Source organism: Carassius auratus, chromosome 30 (assembly GCF_003368295.1).
Source record: "Carassius auratus strain Wakin chromosome 30, ASM336829v1, whole genome shotgun sequence".
NCBI classification, from domain to species: Eukaryota; Metazoa; Chordata; class Actinopteri; order Cypriniformes; family Cyprinidae; genus Carassius; species Carassius auratus.
Window position 1 is genome coordinate 22,537,494 of NC_039272.1, and position 12,029 is coordinate 22,549,522.

The following is a 12,029-nucleotide window of genomic DNA, read 5'->3' on the forward strand; positions in this document are numbered from 1 at the left end:
AATTAACAAATTACCTCAAACACAGCGTTTCCTTTAGATTGACAGATTTGAGCGCAGGAAAATACAGTTTATGCATTCAGCAAATTAATTAAGTGTTGGGCGATGGATCTTGTGTGACGATCGCGATAAAGTTAAACACAGGGAGAGAGAGAGATCCAAATGCAGGTGTGTCTTTTTATTGGGATAATCCAAATCGTCGTGAAAACAAGCCAGGGTCAAAACCAGAATGCAGTCCAAACAAAACAAACAAACAAGAAAGGAACAGGAAAGGGAATGGAATGGGAACTCAGAATATGAGGAATCTCGGAGGACGAGAACACTGGGAAGTGAAAGGAAAGGACTCCATACAGACAACAGGAAAAGACTGGTAAATATAGGGAGGCTAATGACAATTAAGTGAAGGCACCTGGTGCAATTAGCAGGAGTGCAATTACTGTGTTGAAAGGACAGGACTAGTGGAATTCTAGTGCCTACGGTGAAGTGCCAAAGGGGAAGTGAGCCCACTAGAGGACACCCAGGCAAACAGAGACTAGACAGCCTGACATTACCCCCTCCTCCATGGAGCAGCTGCCAGATGCTCCACCCGAACCCAAGAAGAGACCAAAGACATAAAGAGACCAGGAGGGAGGTGGAGCGGCGGAGGACCAGGGGGAGGGACGGAGGGCCGGGTAAAATGGGGAAACAGAGACAAGAGGACCAGGTAAAAGGGGGAAACAGAGACCAGAGAAGTGCAACACAAAACAAAGAGTCCAGGAGGGAGGTGGACCGGCGAAGGATCAGGGGGAGGGACGGAGGGCCAGGTACTTAGAGGAAAACAGAAAGAAAGACACAGACAAGAAACCCAGGAGGGAGGTGGACCGGCGGAGGATCAGGGGGAGGGACGGAGGGCCAGGTCCATAGATGGAAAAACAGACAGAAGAACAAAACAAAACAACCACAAAAACACAAGTCCAGGAAGGACATAACGTGACGCCCACCAGGGCTGAACAGAAGACCACCACATCCATGCGGTCAAAACAGACGCCCCCCAGGGCGGAGCAGAGGACCACCACATCCGTGCAGCCGAATAAACAGGAGGGAAAATCTGGCTGGGTAAGTCTGAAACAGAGAACAAGTTAAGGGTAGCCTCCGTGGCCACGACAGGATCAGTCGGGCGCTCAGAAAGTTCGGCTGAAACATGACGAGACTCTGGAAGTTCTGCAGAGGCGAGGAGAGACTCTGGTAGTTCAGCCGAGCCGAGGAGAGGCTCTAGTAGTTCAGCTGAGACGTGGAGAGGCTCTAGTAGTTCAACAGAGGCGTGGAGAGACTCTAGTAGTTCAACAGAGGCGTGGAGAGGCTCTTTTAGTTCAGCAGAGACGTGGGGAGGCTCTGGTAGTTCCACAGAGACCTGAAGAGACTCTGGTAATCCCATGGTGTTCCTACTGGATTCCAGAAGATCAATGCTGACTTGACTCTGCTCATGAAGATTATTGGTGACTTGTATTTGTGACTAGCCCCGACTCTGAAAGGTCAACGGTGACTAGCCCGGACTCTGGAGGGTCACTGAGCACATGACCCGACTCTGGAGGGTCAACGTGACTAGCCCTGACTCTGGAAGGTCAACGGTGACTAGCCCAGACTCTGGAATGTCAACGGTGACTAGCCCTGACTCTGGAGGGTCACTGAGCACCTGACTCGACTCTGGAGGGTCAACGGGAACCTGACTTGACTCTGGAGGGTCAACGGGAACTTGACTCGACTCTGGAGGGTCAACTGGAACCTGACACAACTCTGGAGGGTCAACTGGAACCTGACTCGACTCTGGAGGGTCAACTGGAACCTGACTCGACTCTGGAGGGTCAACTGGAACCTGACTCGACTCTGATGGGTCAACGGGAACCTGACTCAATTCTGGAGGGTCAACGGGAACCTGACTCGACTCTGGAGAGTCCACGATCCAGGCTGACCAGACAGTCCCTCCTCCTTGGGTTGCCCGTCTCAGGATTGTTTTGAAGCCTTGCAAGGGTTCCTGGTGCTCTGATGACAAACTGGCAGTGCCATCTTCATGCTATTGAAGTCCCAGGCTGTTGTAGGGCCTCAGCAGTCCTCGCAGTGGACTGCCCCCAGCGATAAGAAGACGAGGAGTGCTGACTCTAGGGTGCAGGAGCAGGACCTGACCCACGCTGAGGCAGGATTTGTTTGATGGCCTCTGCCTGCTTCTTCACCATGGAGAACTGCTGGGCAAATTCTTCCACTGTATCGCCAAAGAGACCAACCTGTGAAATGGGGATGTCACAAAAGGGTACTTCCTCAGCTTCCTGCATCTTAGCCAGGTTGAGGTACTGGTGGCATTCCTGGACCAATAAAGCGGATATCGCTTTCCCCAGAGCTGGCGCCATGACCTTCATAGCCCGGAGGGCATAGGACCACTGCAGGCTCTCAAACTCAAAAAAAAACTGGTAAGTACGAAGCAAGAGAAGAAAGGGAAGCTCACGGAAAGTTTTTCTGTGATGTGGAAAGGTTGGGGGTGTTTGGAGGAGTTGAGATTATTCATGTTTTTAGAAGGAAGGGGCTTTGTGTGGGGTTTCAGAGGAGGGTGGGATGATTTGAGTTCAGGGCTCTCACGGCCTGAGGGAAAAAGTTGTTGAACAGTCTGGTGGAGCGGGCTCTGATGCTCCGGTACTGTCTTCCTGATGGTAGAAACTGGAAAAGACTGTGGGAGGGATGGGTGGGGTCCTTCACGATACTGTTTGCTTTGTTGGAGCATTGTGTAAGGAAAATGTCCAGGATGGAGGGGAGAGGGGCACCGATGATCTTTGCAGCTGTGTTCACTGTCCGTCTTGCGGTCTACTGCACTACAGTTCCTGTACTAGACAATGATGCAGCTGGTCAGCACTCTCTCCATGGTGATGGTGATCCTGATAAGTGTTGGTCGTCACAGCTGTAAACACGAGGGCTTTCATCTATCGTGGGGGGGTTTGGCGCCTTTTAAAAATCTTTGTTTTAAGGTGAAATGTTAAAGAACGCAATACACACACGTCTTGAAGAAATCCTGTAGAATACAACTACTCTGATAACAACGTCGACATTCCTGAAGTGTTTCCACTTTTGTGTTCCATATGCTTCAGACTTTTAGCCAATGGTCCATGGGAATGACGTCTGAGGCTGAGACTAGCATAACAGAGATGTGATCCGAGTACCTGAGGTCGGGGCAGGGTACAGCCTTGTATGCCTTCTTTTCTGTTGTGTAAACAAAGTCCAGTATGTTTTTCCCCATGTTGCAAAGTTCACATGTTGGTCGAACTTTGGCAAAACTGTCTTTAAGTTTGTGTGGTTGAAGTCACCAACTATTATGAAAAAGCCATCTGGGTTTTTTGTTTGTTGTTCGCTGATGATGCTGTACATCTGGCTAAGCACATACTTCACGTTAATACAGGGGAATGTAGACTGCGACAATAACAATGTTTGTGAACTTCCGTGACAGATAGAAAAGTTGATACATCACAAACATAAACTCCACCAGCGATGAACAGTGTTTTGTCACTACCACATTGTTACACCACTCTTTGTTGATGTACACACTCAAGCCACCCCCGTGAGCCTTACCAGACAGTGCTTTGTGCCTGTCCTCTTGATTGCAGGCAAGTCTTTGCAGCGGAGTAGCAGAGTCTGAGATGTTGTCATTTAGCCATGTTTCAGTGAAAACTAACACACAACAATCCCTTGTCTCATGCTGTGTTGACCGACTTATGAGTTAAATAAAGTCCAGTTTATTTTCCAAAGTTTGAACATTTGAGAGCATGAGTGATGGAATCGCTAGTCTAGCCCATAGCCTAGCTCGTGTGCCTCCATGTTTGCCGTGCTTTTGTCCCATCTCACATAGACGACATTTTGTGCGGGTAGCATAAGTAGGCGGCACTGCGGTTTTGGGGTTTGGTTTCAGCAGCAGACAGAGGCCTCTTGGGTTCTCAGTAGTCACCAGCGAAAGTTGATGTTTGTACACACTGCCGATAGGCTCCTAAGAGCTCTGAAGAGCAACCCTTAGTGTCCTACACTCCACACAACATCGGAGTGAACGACAGAAAAGGAATATACTTTCTGCCTTATTTGGTGATAAAAAGTGTTTGCAGTATGTAAACCATAAATCCTAAAATTAACTTTAAGGGGAAAAAATTATAGAATACAAATTATTGGTTATTGTCCAGCACAGTGTTTCTGGTTTCTCTGATAATTAAAGATATAAAAGAAACAAAAAAACTATTAATTAAACAGGGGTAGGTGTGGGGTATCACATTTGACACTTATCTCCTCACTGTTGAAATAATTGAGAATTCAATCCCAATTTCCTCAGCATATTATAAACAAATTAAATAAATAAAAACATCTGAGCGATAAAATTCCATTTGCATTTGATTAAAACATGCCTCTAATAGTACACCGGTTGTTTTTGTTGAAATAGGTTGCAATTATGTCACTTTTTTATTTATGGCCACAACAGGCCTTTACAAACTAGGCAACACCTGAAAAGCAGCATACCTTTTTCTCTGTTCTGCATATGGCCCTTGTTGAAGACTGCCAATTAAACATGCATGAGACGCTAGTGTAGAGTGTAAGACCTGGGTGTCAAAGCCATCCAGGTATCAGATGACTCCTTGACGACAGAGATAGAAACAACGGGTAAAACTACAATATTGCTGTTTACCCAGATGAAGCTGTGAAGAAAAGCCAGGTAAGTTTACTAGCCTAACTTTAAAAAACAAAATGAGCGTGTAATCATAATCTAGATGTCTTGAAATATATATACATTGCTGTGTTTTGTGGTCTGAAAAATTTAAGCTCTATCAATGAATTTCTTTGAGATAGATGACCGTTGCCTATTTTCCATACAAATCTTCAAATCTAATGTCTTTCTATAAAAATTGAGTATAGTAAATGTATTTTTCAAATAATCAAGAATTTTAAGTAATATGTATCAACAACAGTATACAATTCCAGAAGTGAATCAACAGTTACAAACCAGATTTAAGTGTCCACATAGGCGGTTGACTATTATCTTTCTAAAACACATGTACAGTTTTCATCAGGCATTGTAGGTGTTTATGCATTATTTAATTATGTGTCTGTGCCTTGGCTGTTTTCCTGCCATCTGCAACTGACACTGAGCACCCGATGAAAATGTTAAAGACTCTATTGCATGTAACATGCATCTTATTGTACAGAAGTTGAAAGGGTATTTTTTAAAACAAAATGTTTAAAGACATTGGACAAATGGATAAAATGCTAATTTAAAATAAAATGACCCATATTTGTGTTTAAGAGAGAGCAAGGATGGAAACATATCAGAAAGATTCCATGAAGCGCATCCGCAGGCACAGTCAGAGTGTCCTCCAAGACCTGCTCATCAAAGGATTCAAAGATGAAGTGAAAGATGTAAGTAATAAGACCATTTCAGCTGTTGTGTAAGATGGCAACAAAATAAATTTCCTTGGCCTCACAAAAACAACAGCTGAGTAATAAAACTTTCTCTGTGTTTGATTAAAACAGTCGAAATTGCCTTATAATAGCAGTTATGTCACTTGTGTGTCAAAGTTTACTTTATTTAGCTATTCTTACTTACATAAATGAACTATAGTGTTCTGCACCCACTAGTAAAAAATATCAAAAATGAATAATGAATAATTCTTGAATTGACAGTATATGTATAATTAAGGGTTTCAGTTGCTGCTATTTCCTTTTAGCTAAGCTAAAATTGACCCAATACGTATTTTCAGATTAAATATGTACATTTTATATTCATGTTTTGGCATTGGAAGGTTTAAGGTTTAATCTACGCCTTTTTTTATTATTAAAAAATATATTTCCTTAAGCTGCACTGGTTGTAATATACTTTATCATATATCTGAAATATACTTTGGCCAGAAATCATATGGAATGTTTTCTGTTTATTCCTACAAATAAAATGTTTTAAAAAAATGATTATTGGACATAACTTATGTTACAAAACTCCATGTTTTTGTATTTGAAAGCAGACTTTTCCTCGGGGTCGTAGAGGCGAGAGACCGCTGACTCCCAAATGGCACAATTCTCTGGATAGTGTTTTTCCACGTAAAGGCAGCCACATTCTGCTGGATGGAAACAATTCTGTGGAAATCTATAAAGTAACGCAACAGATACAGCACTTGCATGTTGGGATTCACACCGACAGTGACATTTATTTGACAAGTGGACAAAATAATTCTTCTTCACTTCCTCTAATGTTGAAATTCTTTGCTTTAATCTGTGCAGTCCAACAAGTCAAGCCAGCCAGCGATCAGAGGACGGTTGAGTGACTTGTACCTTCCTGCTATCACAGGAACGATGTCAAACCTGCAGACAGCAAGGGCCAGACTCAGTCACTCATGTCCTTATCTGAGCCCCAGCAGACGTCGTGGCTCCACCTCCTCCATCAACTCACAGAGAGCTCCTGACTTCAAGAGCAAGCAGGCGAGTCGCCTCTGACTCTGTTGACAGATTACACTGCAGCTTTGAACCAGATTGAAGTGTTGAGTTATACGTTTTAGTTGGTCTCTCTGACTGACAGTGTCTATGCTTTGGGAAAATTAGTTTTAGAGCATTTTCACTGTCATATAATGTACCTTCTTTGTAACCTGGTTTCTGAAAGTGTTGCATGTGATGAATATTTGACTTCTCTTTTTTTAGAGTTACCTCAAAGCACAAAAAGAGTCCAAGAAGTCCAATGTGACTGTGACGATGATGTACCTGGGTCAGGGGCTTCCTGGCAGCTCTCAGGATGAGATGAAAGTGCTTCAACAGATCTGTGGAGGGGAGAACATCTGTGTGTTTAAAGGATTTGTCCAACCTGGAGGTAAAGCTCATGATCCTGATACACTGCTTGAGATGTTCTGACAATCTTTTTTTTTATATATATATACAAAAATAAATAATGAAAAGTAAAAAATATTTTAAAGGTAAAACAAATAGTGCCGTTAAATGCATTTTAAAGTTAAAATAAAACAAATGCTGAATAAATGAATGAAATAAAATTTTAAACAAAATGTTACAATGGTTAAATACATTTGAAACAATGATAATAATAATAATAATAATAATAATAATACAATATTTTTCCCCAATAGAGCAATTTCAGTTCATATCGCAGAGACACCTGGGCTTCCCCTTCAGTGCTACTGTCTTTGTGAATGGAATCATAGCAGCCAGGATCAGTTCCTGCTGTGAGTACAGATACGCCCCTGGCTTTCAGCAAGGCCGCAGGAGCTGCTTCAGACTGACCCGTCTAAATGGAGGAAAACCCTGCTACAAGTGAGATATGATGACATGCGAGATCAAGAAAAGATTTAAAGCAGAGGTTTCTTCTCAAGACCAAATGGGTTGCCACTATAAACATTTTCTCCTTTTACAGATGTGTGAATTCAAGGCATGGTATTGGCACCCCAGCGATTGATAGTCCAGCTCCAGTCTTGCAAAAAGCCATCAATTCTAATGAAGGTTGGTGTTAATGCGACTGCTGTTAGACTTTACCACTGGCATTCTTCAAAGTAATAATCTACAAGGGCACATTATTTCCAGAATGCCTCACAGTAATCATGCCTTCTGTGCAGGTGTTATGGAGTCATGCCCTTCTTCCCCTTTGTTTGTCCCTCTTGGAATGGAAAGATCGGTGCAGAAGACCAGAAAGCTCTCTAAAGATGGAGGTGCTTTGTCAACAGACAGTGAAGACATAAATGGCAGTGCAAAAGAAAGAAAACGTCACAAACGCCATCAAGGGCCACGCAGCCTGCGAGGAGAGGGCAAAGGTTTAGAAGAATTGCAAGCACATAAAAAGGAAAACAAACCACCTTCCAACACCAAAGAACAACTGCAAACATCAGTAAAAGAACATGTGCCAGACAAGGAGAATTCAGTCACCGAAAATAAAACTAAAGTGCCAGGTGAGTGCAAATCTTTTCCAGCGATGTGGTTCCCAACTCTCAAGGCCGCTGGATGGAGTCGCTTGCCAGCGCAATGTAAAACTTTGAAGCTTTGTTGTAAATCACTAGATTGTATTTTATTTTATAGACAGCACTATCAGAGACAGTTGCATTTCTCAAGATTCATTGCAGGAAGGAAAAACCTTGACTAAGCGCGATGGCGAGAAAACGATGGATGCTTCGCAATCAAATGGAAAAAGCAGCAACAGGGGAAGGCTGAGGGACTTCTATGAAGAATGTGTTGAAATGAGCACTGGTCTGGAATCAGGCCAAGACCAACAGAGGTGGTTCAAAGTAAACAGTGAGTCAAGAACTGTGGCTCGTTGCTCACAGACAGGGTTTCCCCTGAGTCTTTTAGTCTGATTTAGTGGGAGTCAATCATTTTACCATAAAGGTTATGACAAAAAGTAGTTTCTAATTCAAACTAAGGTTAGTGTTAGAAGGCCATGAGAATTGGTTTCATTATTCTAACTATGGGCTTCTCAACTTGGGACAAGGGCCTCAAAGAAAGACCACTTTTGCCTCAAGATCTGAATTTCAATTATTATTATTATTTTTTTTTGCAACGCTTCTTTTATACTATTTTATACTATATTATATTTAACAGTTGAAATATAATACAATTAAAAAAAATTATTGAGTGTACCAGTTGATGTATTAGCAGGAATGTATAGACATCATTTTCCTAGTTCTTAAAACCTGAATTGTGATGTTATCATGGTGAGACGTGATGAAAAGTGAAACAGATATGTATTTTTTTTTATCATCTGCTAGAGTCTGAGAGGAACAAAATCAAAGAGCGACTCACTTCAGGACTCACTGCCAATAGCTCGGCATCAGAAGTGGAACTTAGTGAGGAAAGTGACAGCAGTTTTACAGAAGCAAGGAAACCTAAAATGAATAACAACCAAGGTTCTGATAAGATTAAGCTCTGCAGTATGTGCCTTTAATTTATGATCAACTCTTATATATCTCTATGTGATATATATATATATATATATATATATATATATATATATATATATATATAGATAGATAGATACACAAACACACACACACACACAAACACACACACACACACACACACACACACACACGTACACACACAGTATGTAAAAGTGTTAAGTCATTCCCTCCTTTTTTTTCATGAAGGTCCAGAGGATGCCTTACAAGACTTACAAAAACAGGTAATCTTAACTCTACAAATTAAGTGCTAAAATGCCTACAAAATTAGATCCATAGATATTTCTACAGATACATCTATAAATATCTGTCTTACTGGGCTCTGCTTTTGTTCTGCACAATTAAGCAAAGGGCATAGCATGATTTTGCACCAAGAGAGAAAATGGTCACAGTCAGTCTGGCTTTACTCAAAAATTCATCTTAACAGTATCTCATAGCCTATCTATATAGCACACAGTCTTCACAAGTCAGTAAATTCAGAGATAATGTGCTGGATTAAGTTAATATTCCAATAATTCAATTTTAGAAATCAAGATGGGAAATGTAACGAGCAGAAAGCCACAGTATTGAATAAAACAGTTAGTCCTGTTTTTTACATTTAATTTGAGTGTCTTTCTGAGAGTAAGATTTACACTACCATGTTAATAAATACATGCAAATTGGTATTTTTATATGAGAAACTGATGCATTTATTGACATTCACTTACAATATTTTTCAACCTGTCCTCCAACCAATACCGTATAGGTCGTTTGTCCAAATCCCTGAAATATGACACATCAGAGCATATATTACAATTGTGCCCCTATCGGCAACGGAACGTTTTCATATTAATGTTTTGTACTCTTTTATTTGCACCATAATTCAGGTTTTGTGTAGCTCAGTTGGTAGAGTTGCATTATACAACTATATGTAATAATGCAATCATGGGTTAGATTTCAAAGAACGCACATGCAAGAACGCAAAGTGTACAGTATATGGTCTATAAATCACATTTTACATGATTTCTGTGAGGGCTAGGTTTAGGGGTGGGGTTCGTTGTAGTCATTCGAGCGAATAAGCCACCTTGTAAAATATGTACAAATTACTGTGAGATCGATGTAAAAAGTCCACACATTCCATGTATATAAACGCGCAGTTTGATTGGTAATGACGTGTCGTTTCATGACGACAGACGCAACACGATACTGTCATTATTTTTACACTTGTTAGAGAGCGCTTAAATATAGGTCATAATAAGGTGCATGCACAAATGACTTATATGGTTGTTTTTTTGTTTGAGGACAGGCTCATATTATTAGTAGAATCTGTTGTCGTTGCTTCAGATGGATGCCATGACAGACGTGCTGAGCAAATCTGACGAAGTGGATCAACTAGTACTGAGGAACACAGGTCTGACTGATGAACTGCTGAAGAGTTTGGCAATCGCGCTCAAGAGAAGCCCATCTGAAGTCACAGTGATTAACCTTAATCTGAACCAAATCGGACCCCCTGGAGTCAATGTTTTGCTAGACCTCCTGCAGGCCAAACCACAGATCAAAGAACTACTGTATGTTTCACGCCGACCTTCTAAATATGTCCAAAAATAAGCTGACTTTTCAAAACTACTCTAATAAAAGAAACTGTTGAAGGTAGTTATAAATCATTCTGAATAATGAAGGTCATTTTCTTTCTTCTTTAGATTGTTTGGAAACCAACTTGGCGATCTTGGAGTACAGACCCTGCTTAGTGGATTGGCCGAACTTCAAGATAAAACAGCAGCACAGCCTGGAAACTCTGAACCCATCTACTTCTCTCCAGTTAGCATTGTGATCAAAGAGTTAGACCTAGGTGGAAACGGCATTGGGAGCGAGGGCCTGAGGGTGCTGGCCACTTTCATGAGGTATCATTCCCACCTTCAGTATCTGGGCCTGGCACAGACATCATGTTCAGACATGGAGGCTTGGATAGTCTTGTTTGAAAGCCTGAAAGTGAACACTACGCTGACACACATCATCTTAGATGAAAGCAACCTTGGGGACAATGGTATCAAGCTGTTTGCTGAGGCACTGAGATCAAATAAGACCCTGAGGAAGGCAGACTTGGATAATAATCGTTTCGGCGAGGTTGGAGGACAGTATCTCCTTGAGGCTCTACGCTCTGGGGGAAAACGTTCCCTTGAGAACCTCAGCTTGGAAGGTAACTACATCAGCAGCACACTGATGGCCAACATACAGCAGGAGCTTGAATCTAACAAACCAGCTGCTCTGTAAACTGAGATGTATCATCAATTAACTTGTGCTTTACAACTCAAACTTCTGGCGGGATGTACAGTAAATAAGCCTGATGTCTTCAGTGCAGGACAGAGGGAAAAACTTTGTGGAAAGCACATGGGTGGCTTCCAAACATTCTAAATGGATTGCTTTATTCTGTGATCCATCTATTTGGGAGTTTTAACAGTGGAGGCAAAACTTTAGAGAAATATTTGCTTGGGCTCTTGACCCGGTCTTTACACCACAAGCCAACAGATTCTCCCACTCATGTCTTTGAAGCTTGTGAATTGTCCGTGCATCTGGAAGGTGAGATTTTCATTTTGGTTCGGGGAAATTTGAGAAAGATCTTTTTTTTGGGGGGATCATATGTAAAATTAGCTGATCAGAAATACAGTTCTTGATCAGAATTTGCCTTAAGTTCTCACTGAAATGTGTTGCAGTGGACTGTAAGTCTGTTATATTTATTAGGTTCATATCATTTAAAAAACTGTATTTCCTGTTGCTTCTGGTATAAAGATAAGAGCAGACCTCTAGATATAAGATGTTATTTTCACACATTCAGTGCATCCACCCTACCAAAGAAAGGATTATAAATAAATTCAGAAAATTTAATATCTGCCCTCAAAGTCAATTATTATTATTTATTTTTTAATTTTTACATACCTGTTGATCATGATTGTTGTATTCATAAATGATGAGATGGATGAAGAGTTGATGTAAACCACTTTTGGATGTAAAAAATAACTTTAAATACTTATTATAGATATTATTTGTTTCATGTGCTTTCACCCCCTGACCCGCGTGAAATAAAAGCTGACAGTAAAAATAAATATATGTATATATACATTT

At 41.3% G+C, this 12,029-nt stretch overlaps 1 protein-coding gene across 1 annotated transcript; it reads left to right on the top strand.

The window, feature by feature from the left end:
* Positions 1-7,619: 7,619 nt before the first annotated feature.
* Positions 7,620-11,505, top strand: LOC113050051 (leucine-rich repeat-containing protein 74B). Its single transcript, XM_026212759.1, has 6 exons — positions 7,620-7,928; positions 8,089-8,268; positions 8,742-8,879; positions 9,120-9,154; positions 10,254-10,477; positions 10,610-11,505. The coding sequence occupies exons 1-6, from the start codon at positions 7,646-7,648 to the stop codon at positions 11,178-11,180; spliced, it is 1,431 nt and encodes a 476-aa protein (XP_026068544.1). The 5' UTR covers positions 7,620-7,645; the 3' UTR covers positions 11,181-11,505.
* Positions 11,506-12,029: the final 524 nt, after the last annotated feature.

Coding starts and splice junctions, on each gene's coding strand:
- LOC113050051 (XM_026212759.1), top strand. CDS start 7,646: ATGGAAAGATCGGTGCAGAAGACCAGAAAGCTCTCTAAAGATGGAGGT. Junction 9,155..10,253: donor TACAAGACTTACAAAAACAG/GTAATCTTAACT, acceptor TCGTTGCTTCAG/ATGGATGCCATGACAGACGT. Junction 10,478..10,609: donor CCACAGATCAAAGAACTACT/GTATGTTTCACG, acceptor TTTCTTCTTTAG/ATTGTTTGGAAACCAACTTG.